This window comes from Thermobia domestica, chromosome 3 (genome assembly GCF_964235325.1).
Source record: "Thermobia domestica chromosome 3, izTheDome1.hap1.1, whole genome shotgun sequence".
NCBI classification, from domain to species: domain Eukaryota; kingdom Metazoa; phylum Arthropoda; class Insecta; order Zygentoma; family Lepismatidae; genus Thermobia; species Thermobia domestica.
Window position 1 is genome coordinate 40,414,849 of NC_137456.1, and position 27,280 is coordinate 40,442,128.

The 27,280-nt window shown below is 37.3% G+C and overlaps 1 protein-coding gene across 1 annotated transcript in view; it reads left to right on the plus strand.

Annotated features, from left to right (window-relative positions):
• LOC145680324 (DIS3-like exonuclease 2) overlaps positions 1-23,010 on the plus strand; it is a 74,592-nt gene extending 51,582 nt beyond the window's left edge. Inside the window, 6 exon segments of the mRNA XM_081750700.1 lie at positions 904-962; positions 965-1,053; positions 1,056-1,175; positions 7,304-7,494; positions 17,058-17,250; positions 22,159-23,010. Coding sequence (XP_081606826.1) covers positions 904-962; positions 965-1,053; positions 1,056-1,175; positions 7,304-7,494; positions 17,058-17,250; positions 22,159-22,350 — 844 coding nt within the window. The 3' untranslated portion in view covers positions 22,351-23,010.
• Positions 23,011-27,280: the final 4,270 nt, after the last annotated feature.

Below are 27,280 nucleotides of genomic sequence, written 5' to 3' on the forward strand. Positions count from 1 at the left end.
AGAATTTTAGATTCTTTCTTTAAGATTCACAATAAGTGATATTTAAGACTAGCAACCCGCATAGTTCCGATGCACCACTGATGGTAGGGGTTTATTATTACTAATGGTAAATTTTTATCGCCATGGTCATGAAAATTTGAACAAAAAGGTCATGAAAAGTCATGAAAAAGTCATGAATTTACTTTCTGGTATTCCAGTAGACACCCTGTTAATGGAGGTGATCCATTCAGCGGAAATCAACAATTTCAGGTTTTAAGTTTGATCACTGTGGATCACAAACGGTGATAGATAGCGCGAAGCGGTTCTCAACAGTCGATATAGGGTCCTAAGAATACATTTCATCTCCATTCTTAATCGGAAGTGATAGGTACAACGTCTGCAACCGGAAGCAGTGAAAACTAGTACAAATTCCAACTTAAATTCTGGTTCCTATATGCATGTAGTAATAATTGTAAGAGATAACGAAAAACTGTTTTAGATATGAACTCAGCGTCCCAATAACAGGTTCCATGGCTAAACTTATCTTTTTGTTGCAACCGGAAGTTACAAATCTACTTCCGGTTTCAGTACTGAATTTACATAGTTTGTAGCAAATGAAATGAAATCTTTCAGTTTAACGTCTCACGATTATGCTCTGTAGGCTAAGGGAGACGATAATTAAAGCAGGTGAATGATAATGGAAGAATTGTGGAATGAGAAAGTGGGAGTATCCCCAAGAAAGCCCACGGGCACGGATGTCCACCACAAAATTACTTGGCTGGGAATCGAACCAGGGACCTCACACACCAGAGATAAGCACTCTACCACTGAGCCTCTTTGCCCTTTATAGTTTGTAGTAGTTTCAGACTGTGAAATGAAGCTCACTGGTTTTATTTTAATGTTTTCGATGTATTCTGCTTGCAGGATGATTGAGGAGTTCATGTTGTTAGCAAATATAACGGTGGCGCAGAAGATTTACGAGAGTTTCCAACGATTGCTTTGTTGCGATGCCACCCTCCTCCTCATGAGCATATGTTGGAAGAGTTACAAAAAGTAATGGAATTTTCGGTGCATTCATTTTGGATACATCGACTTCAGGCAGCTTCCAGAAGTCAATGTGGCGATATATGGGTGATGATTTCGTCAGTCAGGCGCGAATGCTTGTACTTAATAATCTTTGTGCCAAGCCTATGGCGGTAAGCAACAAGCTTTCTATCACTTCTGTTGAGATTATTTTAACTTTTCGTGTTATTTAAAATTTGTATTTGTGTCTGTGGACTTGGGGATAAGTCAGTTCCACTTTATAACTTAGGATAAAATAATGAAGACATTATCACATAACTCTGATAAAATACGAAATGCTAACTATTTACTTAAACGATTCATTAAATAGGGAGGGGAAGAAGCATGAAAAGAAAGAAAATTTAAAGAACAAAATACAGCTATGAAATGTCCAGGTGGGCGCCAACGTGAAGGTGGATACTGCATTCTAAGATAGCGCCATCTACACAGTCAGAAAATGCATACAGACAAGCATCTTCCTGTATGCGCTTTGGAAATCCGTTTTTATCGTCAACACGGTGAAAGGAAGAATCAGCGTTCGATTGAGTCGCAAGGAATTGGTGCTGCCACAGTTTTCGCACCTGACGTCATGAATTGTCATAGTTAACAGTCAGGATGTTTTTGTTGTCCCGTATCTATGAGTAGTAGATTCACTGCGGAAAGGTTTAGACATAAAATTAACCCTTTGCGTATCTTTTTGCTACTCTTCCTAGTTATTCCCCTTCTCTACATGTAGGTATGAAACAATAATAAAATACCCCCCCCCCCAAAAAAAAACAACTTTATTTTAGCATTCTACCTAGCAAGACAGGAGATTTAAATTTGTATCTTTCCTGTGCGTCGATCAGGTTTATCTACGTTATTTAAACATTGAATATGTATAACGGGTTACAACTAAAAATCTGCACAAAATGTGAGATAAGATAAAAGCAACCAAACGACAAATGGAAACTATGTTTTAACGTTTATTTACAGTATATACATAGGCAGAAAAGAAAATGCTAATGACACATTGCAAATGGTCCGTGATCAGCTACAGTCCTCAAACGTGTTGGAATAGACGCACAGGGTGTTTGGACGCCAGTTGGGTCAATTTCTTTTAAACATTTGCGTATTTTTCTTTGAAGCTGCTGAACAGTTTTTGCCTTCCAATTATGTTTGTACACTTTGTCACTCAATTGTCCAAAAAAAAATCTTCGATTGGGCGGCACTAGGGCAAGTTAGTTGGATTTTGGTTTTGGGCACAAAAGAGATGTTTTGGGACATGAGGTACTCCTGAGCCTTTCTCGCATAATGAGAGCTGGCTTTGTCAGGCCGGAAAATAAAATTATTGTCAGAATGATATTTTCGTATAAAGGGGACTAAGATCTTTGAAAATATTGCTTCACGTACACATCTTGTTTGATTGCTACCCACTAGGCTTGAAATAAGGCTGCAACACACCTTTCTCCGATACAACTAAATAAAGCATCACTTTGCTTTCAAATTTCTGCTTGCCTTTATATTTTATATTAGAAGGAGTGTGTTGCTTGTCTGAGGAATAATAAATGTCATTTCCGTGTATTTGGGGTTTAGAAAGGCTAAAGTAACTTTCATTATCCAAAACAAACGATTTTCCTTTGCAATTTCTGACCATCCAACGACAATTTGATTTCACAGTTTTTATTTGCGTGTCTGTGTAAGATGGAGCTTTTTTCTTTTTGCATGCTTTGATTCCCATTGATTTTAATGTTTTAGATATGTATTGTTGTGAACACTTAAGTGTTTTTGCTGCGTCGTTCTGACTAATGTTGTCTTTCTTGTCAAACATCTTTTTCAGTCTTTGTTTATTTTTATTCGTCATAATTGCTGCCTTTCGACCACTTCCTGCTTTTCTTTATATTGTTCCGGATTTAAGTATCGCATAAATTGTTCTTTTTGGCACACCTTCAGCAGCAAAGTGTTTCACACAATATGATTTCCCTAATTCGTGATGTTTTTCGTGGAAATTTACAATGCGTGCACGGAGGGCTTCTTCTTTTGACGCCATTTTCTACCAGTTACTTCGCATCTGAAGGAAAGCAAACATAGTGTGAACTAGACAAAGAGTGTACAATCAACATACCAAAGAATAGCGATGACTGTGTCAATAGGTTTTATTTTATGACTCCGCACATTTTGTGCAGATTTTTAGTTGTAACCCGTTAATTAACACTAGGATGACCATAAATTTTTTTTAGCTGAAAATGGGACAGGTTCTGGCTTTTTAAAATCATGGGGAATGAGAAACAGGTCAATGCGTAAATTAGTTCAAAAATAAACAAGCAACTACTCAAACCTCTGCTGCCTTTCGAGCAGTATTGTAAACTATAGATCATTTTTAATGTAGGGAATTTCAATTCGATTCTTGCTTCTTTGTTATTATTAATATCTTTACAAGGAGTAAAGATACTGGGTTTGTTATTTACTTCTTACACTTGAATAAAACGGGACAAATACTACTTGTTTCCATCTACTGACGGGACACGCCCCTTAAACAGGACTTTCCCGGTCAAAACGGGATGTATGGTCGCCCTCCGGCCAACGGTACCAATAAATATCACCGTAAAATAGAGTGCTTAAAGATGTATTTGCCATGTATTAACTTATGCCTACCCTTCTTTCTACCACTCGATACATATCTGTTAAAAATGCACTAAACTGACAGGAACTGGAAAAAATGAAATGAAAATTTTGAGTTTTACGTCCCACGATTATGCCGGTTAGGTTAAAGGAGACAGTGATGATAAGAAATGAATGAAATGGTGGAATGAAGAAGGTGGGAGGAAACGGGAGGATCCCGAGGAAACCCACGCACACGGTGTTTGTCTCCTTGCTATATAAGCCAAAGAGTGAAAGTGTAGATACTTGATTATTATTACGTTACATCGCAGAGTGTAACTGGGTTTCTGATACTGCAACATGGCTCTTCCTCAGGTTGCGGATCGCGAAGGCCTGTAGATATAAAGTTTAGCTGCAAATATATCGAATGAGCAGTCGCGGACAGACGACAAGAAGTGATCCTCCAGCTTGGCAGTTTGGCGTCAGGCCAACAACCTCATCCTGTAATAATAATAATAATAATAATAATAATAATAATAATAATAATAATAATAATAATAATAATAACAATAACAATAATAATAATAAATAAAATAAAATCTAAGCTAGCTTAGCTTAGGCTTAGGCTTGTTTCGAAACATGTAAGGAAGCCTCAGAGCAGGACAACTCAGCAAAGTAAAATGGACATGAGATTTGGATCATAGAATATAAAAAGTCTTTATAGGGCAGGCATATTAAAATCCGTAACGAATACGTTAGATAAATATAGGATGGGTCTGGTAGGAGTTCAGAAGGTTAAATAGGAAGGATATATATATATATATATATATATATATATATATATATATATATATATATATAAAATAAACGTACATGTCTCAAGAGAAGATAATGATGACGATATAAAAGACAGATTTTACGAAGAAGTAGAACAGGCAACTCCAACAATAACATGAAAATTCTATTAGATTTCAATGCAAATGTAGGACGAGATGATATTTTCAAACCGATTACAGGGAATGAAGGTATCTACATAAGGAAAGTATTGACAACGGCTTTAGACTACTGAACTTCGCAGCATCCTAGAACCTAATTGTGAAGAGTGCAAGAGTCCCACATCATGACGTTCATAACTATATTTGGTCCTCACCAAATAGAAATCACACATAATAAAATTAATGACGTTTTCGTAGATAGAAGAAGACAGTCTAGCATAACTGGTGTTCGGTCATTCAGAGGAGCTGACTGTGACATTGATCACTATCTGGTAGCAGCGATAATACGAGAGAGATTGTCGTTGAATAAAATAAATATTCAATATTTGAAAACGGAGAGGTTTGATTTAAAGAAATTAGAAGAGAGCCAGGTGCGAGAGGAATACCAGATTGAAGTGTTAATTGATCCTCGGTTTTAGAAGATTCGGAGTCACTAGTGTTGAGGATACCTGAGTTTAAATTAGGATAACATTAAAATATCTGGAAAAAAAAAAAAAATTGAAGCACGTGGAAATCTATAGGAAGAAACCATGGTTCGACCAGGAATGCACTAAACTACCAGAGAAGAGAAAACAGACAAAACTCCGTTTGCTACAAAATCCGAAAAATATAACTACACAAAATTTCGTTGACATTAGGTGGGAACTTCCAAAACTTTTAGAACAAAGAAACTCGATTTTTTGAAAGCTAAAATTAATGAATTTAAAGATAATAGTAAAAGTGAAAACATTTCGGGCATGTATAAGGCATCAACAAATTTAAGAAAGGCTATTAACCTCGCCCTTATATATTAAAGAAATCCGACGGAACAATTCTCATTCATACAGATAGCATCTTGAATAGATGGAAAGATATATTTGATGATTTACTTAACATGCAGCCTAAAATCATTGTTCATGGAGAAAAGAAAATGTACACAGCAGAACCTTATATTCCAGAACCTAACCGAACAGAAATAGAAATCCTATAAAGAAATTAAAGAAACACAAATAGACGAAATTCCGGAACAAGATATACGAACTCATTCTTATTAACTGGGACAAGGAGAGACGGTATTGATAGGAAAATGTTACATTGTACTCGAGGAGCGCGGCGAAACTGCCTGCAACACTTAGAGATGTATCCTAAACTACAAGAAAAAACTAAAGATGTGGAAAAGAGAAAATTAGAAACTAAGTTAAAACGACTTGAAAAGACACGATAAGACGAAAAGCAGACCCCATGTAATTAGACATTGAAAGCAAAGTAGAAGAACTGCGAAAGAAAATTAAGTATAAGTAAAATTTTCTTTATATGTATATACTAGTTTCATAGAAATAGATATTGACATTAAAGTAATGCAAGAAAAGAAGAGAGAGAGAGAGAGAGCAGAAGTAATATTTAGAATGGTAACTGTTCTAACTGGCACATGGTTACCATTCTAAAATGTTATGAAATGAACGGAAGTGCGAAGCTTATTTTTTAAGTAAAGTCCGTTTGTGTACCTTTTAAAATTTCAAGTGTCCTTGGGAAAAAGTGCGCGCGCAGACTCCGCCATCTCAAGTGTACAATCACACGCTTTTTGGTTGAATTAGAGTATATCGTCCCGTTCAGCAGTGACGCTATATGAGACGTGGACTTATTCAACGTGGGATCCGAACTACATGAGCTCCCGCCAAGATACAGTCGAACGGCATTTGCATTCACAGCGTTAGTTTGTACACTTCGTAGTGTTAGGTTAACAAACTTTAACAAAATCAAGCGGCCCGCCGAGTGTGAAATACGATCAGCCATCCGATTCTTAACAGCAAGAAACATGACAACGGCGAATATTGATCGCCAGATATATATGAGGTGTATGGTGACATTCCAATGAGTGGCTAAGTGCGAAAAAGGGTCAGATTGTTCTAGAAAAGTTGGAAAAATGCCCATGACGAGTCAGTGTGGTCGGCCATCTGCAATGACTGACGATTTGAGACAAGCTGTTGAAACCAAAATTCACGGAAATTATTTTGTGGGGGGCAAGTGCTTAGACACTAATGAAGAAGTGAAAGCGGCAGTGGGGGGCGCAGTGGCTCAGTGGTAGACCGTTCACCTCCGGTGCTTGGGGTCGCTGGTTCGATCCCAGTTCGTGCCGTGTGGACTTTGTGGTGGACAAACACCGTGCTCGTGGGTTTTCTCGGGGTTCTCCCGTTTCCTCCCACTTTATTCATTTCACCCATTTCCCATTATCACCGTCTCCTTTAGCCTAACCGACATACCCGTGGAACGTAAAACTAAAAATTTCATTTCATTTCATTTTGAAAACGGCCGTGTATTCATCACAGGGACCGATTTCCATGAGGAGGATATCCAAAAACACGTTGTTCGGTATGATAAGACGTTTAAACCTATTGGAAAATCACATACAAAAATAGAGAATTGCGTGTAAATTCAGAAAATACATAAATGTTCTTTGGTTAATGTTTACTTGGTTATTATTTTTTATTCTAGAAAGTCACCCTCATATTTATTGCCAATAAAAGTAATATAGACAAAATAAGTAAATACATAGGCATAATTGTGAGGAAATAGAAAGTAAATTAATTACCAAAAATGCGTGCTTTTACACCTCACAGTTATGTCTTTGCGACTAATCTCAAAGAAAATAATATAATAAAAGCATAAACGTACTATCCATACGTGAGCTTTTTTTCTTTCTTTTTTAGCGAGCAAGATATTTTTGTGCCAATACCATCCCCAACTATGACGACTTTTGGCACTACGCTCTGAGCATCCCAATCTACACGCACTTCACATCTCCGATACGACGGTATGCTGATGTGATGGTGCACCGCTTGTTGACTGCAGCTTTAAATTACACGGAGAAACCGAAGTGGGAAGTTGATTATGTTAGAAGGTAAGTTAGATTTCAGTAGTTACATGCTTATTAAGGAGAATGGAATTTTTCGTATATTTCACGATCAGAACGGAAGACCCCTCCTTAAATAAACAAAGGAAATTTGGGTTACAGATGGGATGAGATCATTTTTACTTTTTAGAAATACACAAGTCTTGCAAATAACAGTAACTTGATTAAAGTTTTCATTACAAATTACCAGGGTTGGCTGGTTTAAACCAAGGTGGTTTAAACCAAAAAACGAAAATTTCGTAAAATCTTGATGAACACATTTGTGGGTTATCGCGTGTCACTCCCGCATATTATTCGTATTATATTCAGACCTAAATTCCCCATTCATTACTCAAAGAGGTTATACTACAAAAGCAACTTTTTAAAATAAGTTTATAAATGTTTCTTTTGTGATTTTTTTAGTTTGTTATTATTGTTATGCAATTGCAATCAAAGAAAAATTCCAAATATTGTTTCGCTTTAATAATGTTTACTATTGATAAAATACATCGAAATACCGTACTTTGGGGGGGGGGGGTCATAGAAACCCCACGAGAGGCATTTACTGAAATCAGAAGTATCTTTGGTATCTATTTATGTATAAATGGGTCAGAGCCAAAGTGGACTCAAATAATTCTTTATATTCACTTTTCTTACTGATATGCAAATTAAGTCGTTGTATTCTTTTTTAACTTGGACTAAAAAGTCGTAGTGAACTGGACTTAATTAGTCGCTCTGTACTCTGCAATATTTTGAAATTGTCCATATGTAATTCTGTATAATGGTTTCACTTGTGCAACTGTTTATCTTTTTGTAATTCTCAAATGACTCTTGATAATTTGACAATTATACTAAAAGTATATAAAAAACAGTATAACGTATCAGGAATCCTTCGTGAGTGAGTCGGCGGACGTATCACATTTGTGGCCAATTAGTCCCGGTTTCAAGTTCAAATGGAGGACAATTTGTTTCGGATGTAAGTCGAGAAACAGTTTGGACTCCGCTTTAAGCGTAAGTGACCCCTTCCAACATAACTTGGTTATTGCATAATAACACCAAATTGAAACAAACTTATTTCTCTCCATATGGGATACAAACGCATAGAGCAAATTATTTAAACCAAAAAAAACAGGTTTAAACAACAACAACAACAAAAAAAAAAAAAACTTTTTTTTTTTTTTGGTTTTTCAATAAAAACCATGGTTCTTTTCCAACCTTGCAAATTACATTTTTCGATAACTCAGAGTACAGGGTGGTCCATATTTAAATATATGATATTTCAAAGACTGTGGTTGAGAAACTAGCAACATAAATTGAACATAAAAACTCATACCTTTCGTTACAAGAATTTAATCTCTGTTCTCCATGACATTGTCCACCAGTGCACCATCCAAATCGATACATGCCTAGAGACAAAGAGCAACGTTGTCACAAGCAACTTGACAGAAACGTACTAGTATCCTGTAGAACTCTTCTGTGATAGCTTCCCATAGTTCTGCAGTGTATCAACATCACAAATTGCATATATGATGTTGATACACTTTGTCCTTTAAAACACTCCATTAGAAAAAGTAAGGTGATACCAAATCAGGAGATCGAGCTGTCTACTCCACGGACTCACGTCGACCGATCCAGCGTTCGGAAATGTTTCGTTCAGCCGCTCTTGGACTGGTATAGCATAGTGTGGCGATGCTCCATCTTGCTGCCAGTACTACATCAATTCTAGGTCCAGTGACCGTTGTCCCCTCTCTCAGGTTATACAGTGTTCATAACGAAACTTTTTGTCCAGAATCACAAATACTAATCAGTCAAACATCATATAAATAATTATGTGCCACCCTGTATATAGAGATGAATATCAAAATAATAGAAACATTTCAACTTAGAAACACGTCAGATGATTGGGTTGGCAACAGTCAGGTGGCGACAACAGCGCCGAGCTGTTGCTGGTAGTGTGTCAAGTCAAACTTTGAATTGCATGAGAAGCAGTCAAATGGCAGTGTACAGTGAATTGAGTCGACATTGATATTGTGAAATGAGCAACCCCTCTGATGTTCAAAGAGGGAAAAATTATTGGCGCTTGGCTATGTAGTGTGAATGTGATAAAAATAGCAGCTGTGTTGGTTGTGTCACGAAAGAAAATGTCCAAGGTGATAACAGCCTACAAAACTTACGGCAAAATCATCGGTGAAGAGGAACACTGATTCCGCTGAGTATTAAAGCGGATTGTCACTCAACCCGTTGTGTGACTGCGGTGCCAGTGACGGAAGAACTTACGTAGCACCTCCCATAGCCTGTGTCGACAATCACAACCTGCCGCGAGTTACACAGCCTGGACATATTGGGTCAGGTTGCACGATCGAAACCGCTGATGAGTTACTGTAATGCTTTAGCACAACGCCCATGGTGTTGCGAACATGCAGTATATACCCTGGTGACTGCAAATATGTAATATGGTCGAATGAGCCATCGTTTACCTTATTTCAAACTACGGGCCGTGTTTACGTGTGGTGGACGCCGAAAGAACCGTATGATCTGTAGTGTCGCAGCCAAACTGTGAAACATGACGACAACTCAGTGACGCTGCTGGCCGCAATATCCTGGTTTTGAGTAGGTCTTTTGGGGGACTTTTACCGTTGCGTCGCTGCCCGTGATCATGACACCATTTTAGGGGAACACTTGCGTCGTATAGTCCAGATATTTTGGGCAATGACGCTACAGTTCAGGATGATAATGCGCCCATTCACACAGCTGGAGTTGCTGCGTCGGAGTTTGAGGAACATTGGGATGAAGTTGAACACGTCCTTTGGCTAGCTTAATCCCCGGATCTGAAGATAACACTAGTTAACAAATTTAAACTTTTTGTTTGTTACATGAGAAAAATCACCTGATCTTAAAGGAACTTTTTGCGCTGAATTCGAATATGCACTCGGTTTCTCTCCATCACGTACAGTTTTCCCGTAACAGAGGGATTTTCGGGAAATTCCCTCAAAAATTTCCCTTTTCCAGATATTTTATTTCCCTAGCTCCTGTCCCCTTACATATAGTAACATAGAAATTATACCTAAGTATACCTTGATTTATATTTAATAAACCGTAAAAGTTTCGTAAAAATCGCTTTGTTCTTTCTAGAGAAATAAATATATTTGTATGTATACTGTGTGCACTGTTTATTGCACCTTATAGTAATGCTTTCAGATCTCCTGAGTTGGGGTAAAAACGATTTGTTTATTACTACAAACACAGACATAAAAATGAATATTTACAATTGTCAAAACACACTTGTATTGCTCTCTGTAAATTAGAAACGTGTATAAAAATAGAATGTACTTCCAACGTATATTTTTTTAAACGTACAGTATATGTATATCTTAATACATATATATACAATTCTCCAAGTTTTTTCGTTTTGTTCATGAAATGGTTATCAATATTTGTTATCAAATGTAACAGAATGCAAAAGAACTTCCACTTCCCGAGCCCCCTACCAACTGGGAAGAGATATGGCCAAAAGACTCTGATGATGATCATGACCTTATTGAACCATCGACATCAACATGTACATCCAAGGATCCAACGTTCATCCCTGACTGTGTTCGCGAGCCACATTTCATCCGGCAATGTGAACTTAATGACCTAGTCCGTGATTTGCACCTGACAAAACAAGAGGCGGAACTTCTGGGATCAAGGCTCCAGCAGTGGAACTTATTGGATGCAGAAACGAACATATCAGTGTACAGGAAAAGGCATGTTCAATTTTCAAGCTATTTCTCAATGCAAGATAATGTGTGCGTATGTACGGATATAAATGGGTTGATGGCGGAGCTAGGAATTCCTTACGTTCCAGAAGAATGGAGGTTATTTATCGACGCGTCAAAGGTCAGCCTTAAAGCTGTCCTTTTACATAATGGAAATAAAAAACCTTCTATACCACTTGCGCACTCAGTGAAGATTAAGGAATCCTATGACACCATGTCAACTTTGCTAAATCTTATAAATTACAAGGACCATTGTTGGCAAATATGTTGTGATCTCAAGGTAGTTGGTATTTTATTAGGACTGCAGTGCGGTTACACGAAGTACCAATGTTTTTTATGTTTATGGGATAGCCGAGCTGATGACAAACATTATGAAGTGAAGGAATGGGAACCTAGAGTGAATTACGTACCTGGAGAATGCAACGTCAAATACGCTCCTTTGGTAGATCCTAATAAGATATTACTACCGCCACTTCATATCAAGTTAGGACTTATGAAAAACTTTGTCAAAGCCATGGACACATCTGGTGAAGGTTTCAAGTATTTGCGAGATAAGTTCCCTAACCTGAGTGATGCTAAGATTTCAGCGGGAGTGTTTATTGGTCCCCAAATTAGGAAATTAATGCTTGATGATAGCTTTGACAGCAAGTTAAACAGTGCTGAGCTAGCTGCCTGGGCAGCATTTAAGTGTGTTGTGCGCAACTTTCTGGGCAATAACAAAGCTGAGAGTTACACAGAAATCGTACAGAAATACAAAGAGTTGGGTTGTAGGATGTCTTTAAAAATCCACTTTTTGCACTCCCACCTCAGCTTCTTTCCTGCTAACCTAGGTGCTCTCAGCGACGAACAGGGGGAAAGATTCCACCAAGATATAATGGCAATGGAGAAAAGGTACCAGGGACGATGGGATCCTTCAATGATGGGGGACTATTGTTGGGGTCTTGTTAGAGAATGCAACATTTCTTACAAAAGAAGGAAGTAGTATACGTTTTTGTAACCCAATGGAAGTTTCATATATTGTGATAGTTTTGATTGTCTTTTCATGACCTTTTGGTACATTTGTATTATTGTTTATTGTAAATTGTCACACTTGTAAATTATATTGTATTATATTTTATATATGTGTTTGTGGCAATAAAGCAAAACGTTTTACCTCAACTTAAGAGATCTGAAAGCATTACTATAAGGTGCAATAAACAGTACACACAGTATACATACAAACATATTTATTTCTCTAGAAAGAATAAAGCGATTATTACGAAACTTGGAGGGTTTGTTAAATATGAATCAAAGTATACTTAGGTATAATTTCTATGTTAGTATATGCAAGGGGACAAGATCTTGGGGTGTAAAATAAACGAAAAGGGAAATTTTTGAGGGATTTTCCCGAAAATCCCTCTGTTACGGGAAAATCGTACGTGATGGAGAAAAACCGAGTGCATATTCGAATTCAGCGCAAAAAGTTCCTTTAAGAACAGGTATTTCCTTTTATGTAACAAAACCTTTGTTAACTAGTGTAATTGAACGTTTGTAGTCCGTTTTGGAGACAACGTATCCGACGCGGATTTCTGCATCCATCCTCTCTCGCGGAACTGATTGGTGGAGTACACGCTGAATGGTGTAATGTTCCTCTTGCTACCATTCACGACCTCTGATCAGAAGTCGCATCAGAGCTGTCTGAGGAGAGCAGAAGGTGGTCCAGTGCCATATTAATCTGTAAATTGCACTTTTTTTTAGATGTTCCTATTATTTTGATAACCATATACAGATGGTGATCAGAAAAATGGAAACACCTGTAGTTGGCAACACGTCAGATGTATGGGTTGGCAGTGGTGTCGTGGCGCCCGCAGCGCCGGACCGCTGGTGGTGGTGTGTTAGGTCGGTCTCCATACTACGTCAGGCGCAGTGAAACAGCAGTGTCCAGTGGCTGCAGCAGACGGAGGTAGTGTAAAATGGGAGACCTCTCAGATTTTCAAAGAGGGCAAATTGTTGGTGCGCTATTATGTGGAGTGAGTGTAACGGCAGTGGCTACTGTGTTAGGTGTGTCGCGTGGGACAGTGTCGAAGGTGATGACGGCCTACACAACATACGGGAAAACCACATCGGGGAAGCGGAACAGTGGGCGGAAGAAAATCATGAGTGACAGGTCACGCAGGGTATTAAAGCGCATTGTCACGCAGAACCGTCGTGCCACTGCGGAGCAAGTGACGGAGGAACTCAATCAGCACCTCCCCCACCCTGTTTCGACAATCACAGTCCGCCGCGAATTACATGACATGAACTTACGGGGTCATGTTGCACGGGCCAAACCGCTCATCAGGGACCATAACGCTTTCGCACGCCGCAAATGGTGCCGCGACCATGCAACTTGGATCGTTGAGGACTTGAAACGTGTGATATGGTCGGATGAGTCATCCTTCACTCTATTCCCAACCACGGGCCGTGTTTGTGTGTGGAGAACGCCCGAAGTAGCTTATGATCTGCAGTGTCTCCGCTCAACTGTGAAACATGGCGGCGGCTCGGTGATGCTGTGGGCCGCAATATCATGGTTTTCATTGGGTCATGTGGTCACGAATCACTGCCAACGATTATGTCGCAATTTTAGACCACTTGCATCCTGTGGTCCGGATGTTGTTCCCGGACAATGACGCCATCTTCCAGGATGATAATGCACCCATTCACACAGCTGGCGTTGTTGCAGCGTGGTTTGAGGAACATCGGGATGAAGTTCAACACCTCCCCTGGCCCGCCCAATCCCCAGATCTCAACATAATTGAACATCTATGGTCCGTCTTGGAAACACGACTCCGGCGACGATTTCCACCTCCATCCTCTCTCACAGAACTGGCCGATGCCCTGCACGAGGAATGGTGTAAAATTCCACTTGCTACCATTCACGACCTCTATGCTTCCATCCCACGTCGCATCAAGGCTGTTCTGAAGGCGAAAGGTGGCCCGACACCATATTAATCTGGTAAGTTGCAATTTCGTTCAGGTGTTTCCATTTTTCTGATCACCATCTGTATATTAGCTGTGTAAAAACTGGCTGATTACGGAAGACCCTTTTGGTTAGTTCATCAGCACATTGATGTCATCTGTGGCATATGAACTTCATGTCAACTGTGTCTTTACAGATTTTTGCATAATAATTCTACATATTGCTAAAAAGTGAATTATCTATAAATTCATTCCAATTCTCACGCACTGGAAGGACAACGGATTAAATTTAAGTGTTAACATATAGCACGTTAGCTGCCATGTGGGCCCGATCGGATCCATTGGAGTGGTCCAAGAAAATGTCCTCATAGGTCCAATCGGATCCACAATTTCTAATTTGTAGAGTTGCGGTTAGAGTGGTTGTATTGTTATTTTAATGTTAATGAATTGGCCTCTAGTGTTAATGAATTGTAGAGACACAATATAAAAGAGATGTATGCTGTAGATTTTGTTTTTAGATGTTGCTGATTAACACTGCTAGGAGCGTTGAATGTCAAGTAACAAATATTTACTGTTTTCGTAGGGCCGATCGGACCTACGTGTTGCTTTTTGAATGACATATTAAAAGTTAAATAATGGAATCATTATTTATTGTAATTTATTTTGACAAGATGCCAGTGTTGTGAGTGAAGTCCCCACCATTTGCTGAATTTACAGAAAGGTCTAGATCACTACTTCTATTACTAGTGAGATCAAGTTCTGTGCATATTTCTTCGTTTTTCATTGCACAAAGAAGCTACTTATTTGCACTAAAAGCAAGAGGAATTCATCCACACTTCTTACACAAAGCTAGCTTGCACATGTAATAATGGACAAACGACTATCAAACAGTTGCCAGTTCAACTGTAATTTATCCTTTGGCCCTTAAACAAAAAACATACACACGTAGGTTCGATCGGACCACCAACTTTCATACGCGTGGATTCAATACCTTGCCTTAGAGAAGGTTCAACATTAACAGTATGTTAAAAATAATATTTGGTCTAGGAATTAATTCGTGCGGGTGGACAAGAGATGGCGCAACGAACGGAGCGTCCCACAGTTCCGTGTATCCACACATGTGTTGCAAACCCCTGTCATCGCGTATCATTCGTAGTATAGGGCAGTGGATTAAAGCGTCAACAACACCAGTTTGTAGTTAAGTGAACATGGCGCAATTTGTGCCTGATAAAGTGTTTTTGCGGGGTGTCCTGCTGCATTACTTTAACATGCAGAAAAGTGCGACTGAAAGTCATCGTATTTTGGTGGAAGTGTATGGTGACCATGCTCTAGCTGAGCGAACGTGTCAGAAGTGGTTTGCACGGTTTAGAAGTGGTGATTTCGGCTTGGCAGACCAAGAGCGAGCTGGACAGCCAAAAAAATTTCAAGACGAAGAATTGACAGCATTGCTCGAGCAGGATTCGTGTCAAACGCAGGAACAACTTGCAGCAGCATTAGGCGTTGATCAAACAACAGTCTCCAAACGCTTGAAAACCATGGGAATGATTCAAAAGATGTCACATTGGGTTCCACATGAATTGAAAGACAGAGACGTTGAAAGACGAAAAACCATTTGCGAATTGCTGCTTCAACGACAGAGCAGAAAGGGGTTTCTGCATCGAATTATTACGGGTGATGAGAAGTGGATCCATTACGAGAACCCTAAACGAAAAAAGGCCTGGGTGAAACCAGGTGAACCAGGTCCATCACAACCAAAACGAGATATTCACTGTGCAAAGGTTATGCTGTGCATATGGTGGGATATGAAAGGTGTGGTGTACTATGAGCTGCTGCAACCGGGTGAAACTATGAATGGAGAACGTTATCGACGACAATTAATGCGTTTGAAGCAAGCTCTGGCCAGAACACGACCAGAATGGGAGAACAGACATGATAAACTTATTGTTCAACATGATAACGCTCGCCCACATGTCGCAAAACCGGTCAAAACCTATTTAGAAAATGTCGGATGGGAAGTTTTACCCCACCCGCCGTATTCACCAGACGTTGCTCCTTCGGATTAGTACTTGTTCGATTGCATGAACAACGATTTGATTGGACAGCGGTTTACTTCTTCAGAAGATATCGAAACATGGGTCTCTGACTGGATCGCTTCCAAGGATGAGGACTTCTTTCGCCACGGAATCCGTACATTGCCTGACAGATGGGCGAAAGTGGTGGCTAGCGATGGACAATATTTTTCTTAAGGTATTTATGTATTTTGTGTTTGTACTACAGCTTCAATGTGTGCGTACCAACCGCACGAATTAATTCCTAGACCAAATATGAACAGAATAAGAATAATGTGAGAAAGTACGTTTCGCACTCTACCTATGAACAACAAAATTTACTCTTGGCAGCTAACGTGTTAAACAAGGCATAATACTTTTTCCAAGAAGTCGATTTCGTTTCAGTTTGTGGAAAGTAATCAACAGTAATCTGGAATATTATTCCATTTTTACTCATAGAAAGAGTAAAGAATTAAAATTGATTGATATACCTATAAATTGTTGTACATTTTCCAAGAAAGGGAGAAAGAAAAAAAAAAAAAAGGTGAGGTTATGTACTTTTCTTTCAGAAGGGTTCTACAGAAAGATCAGAACCTTACCATATATTTCCAATTAAGTAACTTTTATAAGTCATCGACAAAAGTGTCAGCGAATACTGAAACTGTCAAACATACAGTGATACACAGTAAGACTGCTTATATTTTTGAGTTATGTATCACATAGTATTTACCAGCAAATATTAATGTAGTATTTCACTTAGTTGATGCTCTGAGAAAATTATTGATTAACTATACGTCACTATAAAAATTGTTTTTCTGTTATGGAATAGGCTTGCCAGTAACTGCAATGGGAAGAAGTTTGCAGCCAAAAGAGCTGGAGAACAAAGCGTAGAGTTGTATACCAACATATATCTGACTATGAAGTGTCCTTTGCTGGAAAAAGCAGTTGTTATGGATGTCAAAGATCATTCCTTTGATGTGCTGTTATGCAGGTTTGGATGCGTCCAGAGAGTCTACACAAATGTAAGTTAAGTAGCGTATTTTTATTAAAAAAAAAAAAAAAAAAAAAAAAAAAAAAAAAAAAAAAAATGGAAAGTAAGAATGAAGTAATATACAGGGAGTATCAAAAGTCTGGGAAAAAGGGGGAAAAGCATAGAAATGTAAAAATTAATGAAGAAGCAGAACGTGCCATTATCGAAGAAACAAATTTTATATCATTCATAGAATCGTTGATAACTGACCAACTCTTGTTGCCGTGATAACGATAGAAACAATACCGCAATACAAAGTCAGCAATAATGGAAGGTCCCAGAAATTCCTATGTATAATAATATGGTAATTTGCATTGTCAATAGCTGATCAGCGGTGAGCATACAATATACCACGGAGTCGTTGAATGTTAACGGTGGCAAATATACATTTAAAAGCAATAACAAAGACGAGGACATTTAAAAGCAATAACAAAGACGAAGTTAGCAACAGTGAAAATTGTAAAATAATAATAATAATAATAATAATAATAATAATAATAATAATAATAATAATAATAATAATAATAATAATAATAATAATAATAATAATGCACATAATACTGAAGGTACAATGCACATAATGATAATATATTCAGTGATGATCCTACTTGTCTGTCCCTCCGAATTTCGTATCGCCAAACACTAGAAGAAGTTCATTGTATAATTCGCTCCTTAAAAATAATAATGCATGGGAAACATAATGAAGTAGGGTATGATAGACGGTTAGGACCAGTGGCATGGTTTACTGATAAGTTCGTAATACAAGTAGCTTCCTTATCTTCTAAGAGAGGTGGAAGAGACTGGAGGGAAGATTTTGAAGATTCTCACCCGAATATGTGGTCGAATGTAATTTTTGATGGGTTGTGTATTCTGGGAACAGGTAGTTGGGGTCTTTGAGTGCAGCAGGATCATTGGTGATTGTTGAAGCGAATCTGAAGGAGAATGTATTTAAGGATGTGAATTAAGATTAAAGAATCGCAACTACGAGAATGACAGAAAGTGTATATTGTCTTTGTGATGGAGTGTTGAAAGGTGAAACTGGTGATATCGAATATTGGGACAGGTTTCACATCAGGTTTCTGTGATTTCTTCCGTGGAGTTGTCGGGTCTTTCAAGAGATCAATTCCCTTTAAAGGCATAGAAGTTGGAAAACGTTTAGTAAACAATTTTAGGTCGGGTCGGGAAAGTTTTTTTTCTGTTTCGGGAGAGGCGGGTGTGTATGGAGCAAGCAAGTATCATTTGTTTGTATGTTAGGTTGGTAAGTACTTAGGAGAGAGTGTTTGTGATAGTTATTCAGAACAGATACTGGAACAGAATTATAGTTCGAGAGTATAGTGGAACAGATACTCGTTCTCAGAATAACCAAAGCATAGCATAGAAAATGTTTGATGTGGTGAGGGTCCCATGGAGTGGTCATATTTAACACTGTCGGTAGGTTTGATGTTTGTTTCGAGGCTTTCACTGTCTAGTCTGACGTCCACATCTACGAAGGTAACTATGGCTGGAGAAGGATTATGTGAATTTGAGTAGGCACTTGTTCGGAAACTGTAGAACTCGTTTCAGTGCTGATTAAGCGTAGGTCCCTATTATGGAAATATGTATATGAACCGAAACCAGAGTAAAGGCTGAAATGATGATAAACGGAGCATTTGTTGTTTCAGGCTTCCCATAAATAGTTTAGCATATCTGGAGGTGACATTGCCCATGATTTAAAGGAAACGGTTATTTTTTGATGAGTTGTTCGTGATTACGACAAACTGGGCAAGCTGAATCGGGAACTGTACTGTGCTTTTCAGGTTTTGGGTTTGTTTAGATATTTTTGAAGGGTGCTCATTCTGTAGACACATGGGATATTGATGTATAATTAGGTTACGTCTATGGCGACATAGTTTGGGAGATAGAGGTTCAGTGATACAGCAAATTATGGATAGGAAGTGATTTGCGTCTGAGGTATGTTGGAAAAGCTTGGACGTAAGGTTGGAGGTGGCAGTCGAGGAAAGCAGAGATACGTTCGATGATGCTACCAGTGCTGGAAACAATTGCTTCCCGAGGTAGCATCTCAGCTTACCTGCAGTGTTCTAATAACTCTAAATACCGGCGAACCTCTCTTAATTAAGCATATAATTATGTATAAAGCAATTGCAGCGTAAAGTTTGTGAAAGTAGTCTGGCCTTTCTATACTTCATTTATTTCCACGTGCAATGAATTAGTAAAGTCAGTGATAGTGTGCAAATCATTGTTGGTAATCTGTAATTTATTGGTATCTCTCCAAGGAATTATGTTTAGTTTAACATAGACTACTCAACTGAAACTAACTAAAATAATTTGATAATTCTTCACACCATGAAATTATGTTATTCAGAAACTTCGATGATTTATAGTTTGAAATCTGAAGACGAAATCCATTTCTTGTTAGATTGGCAATTAATGTGAAATCAGTGAATAAGAAGGTAGAGGACAAGTTTATTGCGCTAGTACAAGGAAAATAAAGTGTACGACAATCTAATATATCCTGTTTCATTGATATTATGCATACCGTTTAAGCTAGTGAGCACAGCGCCGAATTTGAATTAGGTGAGTCGCTAACGCTCTCGTCTTTGGTGCGAGCGGTCCCGGGTTCGATTTACGGTGGGGACACTCGATCGAAAAGGTGTAAAACCTTTTTCAGACCAGCCATCCTGAGTGAGGTTTTCGTGGGTTTTGCTCAATTCACATCAGGCAAAAGCCGGGGTGGTATCTAACATATAGGTCCCGGCCCGCTTCCTTCCTTCCTCTCCAATTCCCCTGGCAGCGTAATCACCGAGGGACGTCATGTGTGTTGCGGGCTAACATGGCCATAGATGCCGAAAGCCCGAAAATCTAATTCTTGATCCTAATTTCCCTTGAATTAGATGGCCCGTACTTAAGATAAGAGCTTGTGATAAGTAGCTGTATGCTTATGCTCATACATTTTTTTTCTTTCTTTCTTTCTTTCTTCTTGGTTTACTTGCTTCGTCATTTACATGAATCAGCTACTTTGTTCTTATATTACGCAATTGTATAAATTTAAAAAGCAATTTATATTTTTTTTCCTTTTCTTTCTTTACTGCCTGTGCCTCCCTCGTTGTGATTAGATCTTGGGCCAAGGTAGAGAGGTGGGACAGTAGCAAATTGTAGTGCACAGATATACTTAGGTATAACTTATAGGCATTTGTTTATCAGAAAAAAATAAGTTGAGAATGCTCCAAGAGCATTGCCAGAACGAACTTAAAAATAATTAATTTTTCTTATTAACTTGTACAGACTTCACACTAATTGTTCTATGTACAGTACTTTATTATTATACTCATTAAACATTTCTTGTAATATATCTATCCATTTATAATTTCCGAGTACTAAATTTTTCCCACATGTTTTGTTTAAAACTTCTATTAAAACGTTCTACGATATGTTATTTTACGAAGAAGACACAAGCTCAAAATTGAAATTTTCACAAAATATCATCCCTCTATGACTTACGATTCCCGAGATATGACTCCTTAAATCTCCCGAAATTGGATTTTTTTTCAATATCTCGGAAACGGTAAGAGTGACGCGAAAACTTCCATCACTTTCTCAGATAGTTCTTGATGGTCTATCGTATGGAGAGCTCAAAATTGAAAAAAATGCAAATACACACACACACACGCATACAGATATAGAGAATTCAGTACCAAAATTTTTAAGTTCGTTGAAAATAAAAGCAGCATAGGTTAAAATTGTAGGAAACTAAACTTTAAAAAACTAATTATCACTAATAATTTTCTTTACTGTTTTAATGTTTATTTACTTAGTTTCTGGATAAAGACAATGATAACACAGTAATTTTACGAGCAATAGTATAAGGACTATAGTTCTATAAGCAGCGTATTTTTTCTTCAGGGACCCGCACTGAAGATGGCGACAACTTGTCGTGCAATAAATTGTTGTTTGAGTAGTTTGATGAGTGTATATTTGCTTTGATTATTTGGTATGCATTCTCATTTATCATGCCGATATACGACCCTTTGCTTTCTTTTTATTGTTATTAAAAGGCGTGCTGAAATAGGTTTTCGAATCCTTTCAAAGTTCCAAGTGAAGAACAAAACACGTGAAATGCAGCTCTGTTGGGTTATGTCAATTAGCCGAACAAGGTGTTGATTTTGAATAATCGGACAAAGTATGGGACAATTGTAAGAACAAATGAAAGACGTTACTATTTCAGAAACAAATAGTGTGTTTTTATATGAATGTTTGGAATGGAGCCATAAGTGGCTGAAGTTGTTTTAAAATGAGATATGAACCATAAGTGGCCAAAGATATTTGAAGGGTAAGGGGAAAAAAGAAGGAATGTCACAAAATTGCATTTTCGAGAAAACTGCGATTTAATATTGAAAATCGCTTAAGAAGAATAGGATTAGTTACATCTTTTGCCCCTTTTTACATGGACATTTTTACATCTACGTATGCATGGCATATACAGTCAAATAGTACCAAGAGTCACCAACAGATAGGACAAAGCACCCGAAAAAGCACATACATGGACATTCCTTGTTTTTTCCCCTTACCCTTCATTTGTAAGTTGGAAATGAGCCTTTAGTGGTTGAAGTTACTTGCAAATTGGATATAAGCCAAAATTTGCTGAAAGTATAGTAAAGTTGTTGACTTGTAGTATCTCTGAAGATTGGTGGTTGTAACAGAGTACGTAAATATACTAGAGATATAATGATTCATTAAAGGTTTGATGTAATCTGGAAGTTGTTAAGACATTCATTTAGAGAATACTAGTAAGACAGTAAACTTATTTAAAAGTCAATACTTTGCTCTAATTTTTGTTACATAACAAGCTTTTAATTATGATAGAAGAGTGTTCTCTGTTAATACGTAACCTCTTTGTTTTCAGCATCTGCCAGTAGATGTGACATTCACTTCTGAAAATAAAATAGGACGAATGGAAATCTTATGGCGTGCTACCCCACAATACCCAGAGGAGCGTCAAGTGATCGAAGTATTCAGTATTGTAACTGTCCTTTTAAGGACGACCAAAGTACCTTTGAAAATAGAGGCTGTGCTTGTCATACCATCAGCGGTCTAAGAAACTGAATCCAAAGACTAAAATGTTCTGGTACTTTATGATTTTTTTTAAAGTAGTACTTTCAACGTAATTGTTTTGAATTGCGTTGCCGTGTTTATTTGTAATGATTTGTCTTGTTTTAAAGTTTTTTTTTTTTTTTTGGATAGCTCTTTTGTTTCTAGAATTTTATTTAATAGTTGGGTTGTGTGCTTTTTTTAAGGGTAATATGACGTGAATTTGTGTATCAGGGGTTATGTAAATGGGTGCTAAGATACAATATAATAAATCATGTATATTGCAACGTAAATTATCCGAGTACGTTACTTTGTGTAATTACAGGAAAAAGGGCAGAACACTTGCCAAAGCGCATTTTGTCAATTAATTAGCGCTTGTTTTGTGTTGTCTGTATGTGTATATATAGATATATAGATATGATTTCAGCATTTTGTGCTGCTGTGTTAAACAAGAAAAGTAGTTTGCTTTTAAAAGGCAAATTCTGATTTGTTTATTAGTGATAAGTACAATTCTGTTATTTAAAGAGATAAAAATCAGAGAAATTCTCTGATGGGTAATTTATTATGTACAGAAAAATACGTATGTGAAACAAAAGAAAGGAGGATGCATAATGCTTGCATTTCTATAATATGCTTTTACACTAGATAAAAGGTTTTCTCTTGACTTTGAGGGTACTGCTTTCTTTATTTTTTCTTTTAATTAACGGTGCTCATATTTCAGATTGCTGTGATGTGAGGACATTTTTTTTGTCCATATATTTCATTTATGAAATTGTTGTGATTTTACGGTGAAAAAGAATGTTATTTTGAAATCAATGATTGTCCCTTTATGATTTGTAGATCTTAAAAAATGACTGATAAAAAGAAAATAAAATGTTAAAAAAGAAAATGTACATGCTGAAAAAAAAAAAAAAAAGAAAATACAATATGTACATGTGTACGTGGTTGGGAATATTGAGTTTTCTTTATGATGCAACTTCGTCCTCGGTAGTTAGAGGAGAATGAGTAACAGTAAGATATTTCTGTCACAAATTATCACTTAAGAAATCTAATGAGGAAACATTTCTTAATATATAATTTGGAGGATCAAAGTGAGTACAGTTTGTGTTTATTGATAAGATTCCTCTTCAAGCGTTTTACATTATATCTCTTACCTACTTTTCAATACAGAAACAAAGATACTGCAAACTTTCCAGTCTGGAACTAATTTTAGTGTACATGGTTTATGAAAGATAGTTTCCTGAGCGTATTATCACTTGCGTCGACGGATTGAACTTCTTCAGTGGAATCGAATCATTGGATTGACCATAAGTAATCCAGGAAACCAAAGAGGTAGGTCGGTATTGTGTTGGATACTGGAAAACCTTCCAACTAAGTTGAGCCGTTTTGGTACGATCGTGTTTAGCAACGAAGGATGAATGTTATTGTGAAGCAGTCGTGGTGACATTTAAAGCATTGCTTTTGGATCTCTCTCTCTCTCTCTCTTTTTTTTTTTTTTTCTTTTTTTAATGAAAGTTATGACGTAACTTAATGTGCATGCGTAAGGTTGCAGTCACAGTACTGTACCGTCACTATTTGTAATAGCTTTCGGCTATCTGCGGACTTCACCCTCCAGACCCCTCGTATTTGCTTAGCCCATGGCCTTGCACCTCATATTTCAGCCTTTGCTTTCGTTCTTCACACACACACACACACACAAAATTTATGGCATTATTATTTGCGAAAATATAAAACTTCTTTCTCACACATTTCAATCGAACTGAGACTATTAAAACCCATTCGGCCCAAGTGCTAACTGTGTTTAAAAATCTCATTTCAAATGGTTTATCCGTTTTTAACCTGATGAGACTAATAACTTTGAAGTCATTTTTATATATTGAGAAAAATATATATATTGACCCTTTTTCTCTTGTTAGAAGCAGAATTTCCAGAAAGCATATACCTACTTGTTTTGAATAAGGAGTTTAGATACAAAGTTTCATATCTAATATGTTTCTAATTTTAAGGGATTTCGATACATGGCGTCATATTATAACAGTTGCAACCCACACTGTTTTTTCTTCCCTTCTAAGGCAAACGTCAGAAAACGCTGAAAACACGTCTTTAACCATTTTAAATTAAAAACTTAAATATCAATTTTCATTTCATGACTCTAACCTTAAGGGATTTCGAGATATTGCCATCTATATTAGCAGTTGTAGCCGCCACATTTTTTTTTTCTTGTAGGGAGATATCAAAAAACGCTGAAACATGTCTTTAATTATTCTAAATGAAAAATCCATAAAAAAAAAAAAAAAAATAGTCTCTACTCTTCAGAGATATTCTTAGTGTACGTATTTTACGTCACAAATCCTGTAAAAAATTTAAAGTTTCTGCCGTGAGGGGGTTGCTCAGTCACCCATCCATTTAGGACTACTACTTTATATACAGGGTGGCCCAAAAGTAGGCATACGGATCTGCGTGGATCAAGTATGATATTTTAATTTATTAATATAATGAATATATTTGCTTTGGTTTGTTCCGAGCGTAAGGTATAAGTGAAAATAAAGAACAAATAAGGAAGGGACTAAATCAATACTTATATGGATAACCAGTGGTCGAAGTGAAACGGTATGCGATGGTATGCCATACCGCCTCTGATTTTTCAGTGATCAAGACACCGTCACTGGAGAGTAAATGCTAAATACCTTTAATAAAGCCATTTGTATACAGAGTTATTGACGAATAGCTTTGCACATAAAAAGAGTTCATTTCTTATGTAGAAATAATTTCTAAGTTGAGAACACCGACATTTTTTTCCTACCTTTCGTTTTTAAAATGAGGTTCAAAGAAGTTTATCTAGTTTATATTTTGATGTGCCATATTGAATTGTTTCTTTCTTGTGTATGTATGTATAATTGTTGTTTTGAACATGAGCGGATTTAGTGTTATCTACTGTGGAGGGCGATTCTTCCGGGGATTTGGAATACCTGTCAGTTGAATGGGGGATCCGGGAGATTTCCCGCAGGAAATTAATATAAAACTCGGTTTTTGAGCATTTTCGTGTATAATTCTCTATAATACAATATAAGGGGATATGTTTATTTTTTTCAAAAAGTTGTTTAAGAGGGATCAAAGTCTCTCCATGCCCTCGCCATAACTAAGAGAAGCTGTCCAGTGGTTTTCAGTCATTATGTAAATAAAAATGCAATTTTTTAGACAACATACCCTCACTGTATTTCAACATTTAGATAGCCGGTATGTCGAATTTAAATCATAATAAAACATAGCGCCTCTGCTATGATATAAAATGTCATGAGCCGATCAGTACAGAACTGTATACCTACTTTTGTGCCACTGTATATATATATATATATATATATATATATATATATATTTTTAATATCAATATTTTTTGTGTATGTATGTATGTGTGTAACGCACCGAATGTTTCAAAGATATAACATTCTTTGGCCCATCTGGTAATGATTTTGCGATATCCAATTTACAAGATCAAGATGGCGACTTATAGTAGAAGAGAAGACTTATCCGGTAGATGTAATGATGACAAATCTCAACACAGCGTAACAGTTGGACTAGACAATGGGATAGGCGTGTGTTTAAGTGGTCAGAAAAATAACTCGAGTAACGTAGGTAACTCTATTCTTATCAATAGCCAAAAAACTGCTAAAAGTACTGTGAGTGAAGTGCAAACAAATGACGATCAGGAAAATGCTCAAATCACAGAAATCTTTCCTCAAGAAATAACGAAGATTTACGAAGAAATTGCAACCCTTCGTACAATCATTGAAATTCTAAATGAGGAAGTGTCATATCTTAAAATGAACCAGTGTAGTGATAGAAGGTGTGTGGAATCGCAGTCTGGTAGTGCAAAATCGAAACAGTGCAGCAGCTGGAGTGAAGTGGTGAAGGAACACAAAACCAAAATTGAACACAACAAAACCACAACAAATTCGAATCATTATAATGATACAAATAGAGAACAACCAAATAGTGCTAAATATTCTGATTCCCGAAGATTAAACTACACTAGAAATGTGCCTAGACAATCAATTAAAAATCAAGTACAAGGAACATCCGACACCAGCAGGGTATCAACGAGTGCAAGTTATAGGACACAATGGAAGACAGTACAATCAAAGGGTAGAGAAGTGCAAAGTATTTCCAATACGGTAGATGAAACCAAAAATAAAATACGTCTCAGCAATAGGTTTGATGTTCTAGAACAATTCAAAAGCTATACAGGTGAAAAGGAAAATGCTGCGGAAAGCGTGAAAAATGGAAGAAATGAAAAGACGGTAACAAAAGACAAAAATGTAAATAAAGTAGAGAAAAGTCAAAAACGACAAAGTAGTTTTCAGGGAAAGAGAAGGGGTAACATATATATTGTAGGCGATAGCCATGCAAGGAGTATAGCCAGAATTATTCAAGAACAGAAGGTAAACATGCAGGCTAGTGGTTTCGTTAAACCAGGTGCAGGTTTAGGTGAGGTAGTTAGCTGTTTGGCACAAAAATGTGAACAAATGTCAAAGTGTGATACGGTAGTAATAATTGGGGGATCAAATGATGTGGCAAAAAACGAAGCTGACAACGTGGTTAGGAATTTGAAAAACATCTTGCCTAATCTCACACAAACAAATGTAATTGTATCTACTCTGCCTCATCGGCATGACTTAATCGGTACATCAATTGTAAACAAGGAAGTTGAAACAGCAAATGCAAAAATCATTAAATTGTGCAGAAAATTCAAAAATGTAAAGGTACTAGACATAAGTATGTATCCTAGACAATACCATACCGTACATGGTCTGCATCTAAACGGTAAGGGGAAACAATGCATGGCTGATAAAATATGTGTATTAGTGGAGCAATCGGAAACCTATAATGATACTGGTGTTATAGCTTTACCATTTAACAACAGTCTCAAAAGTAAGACC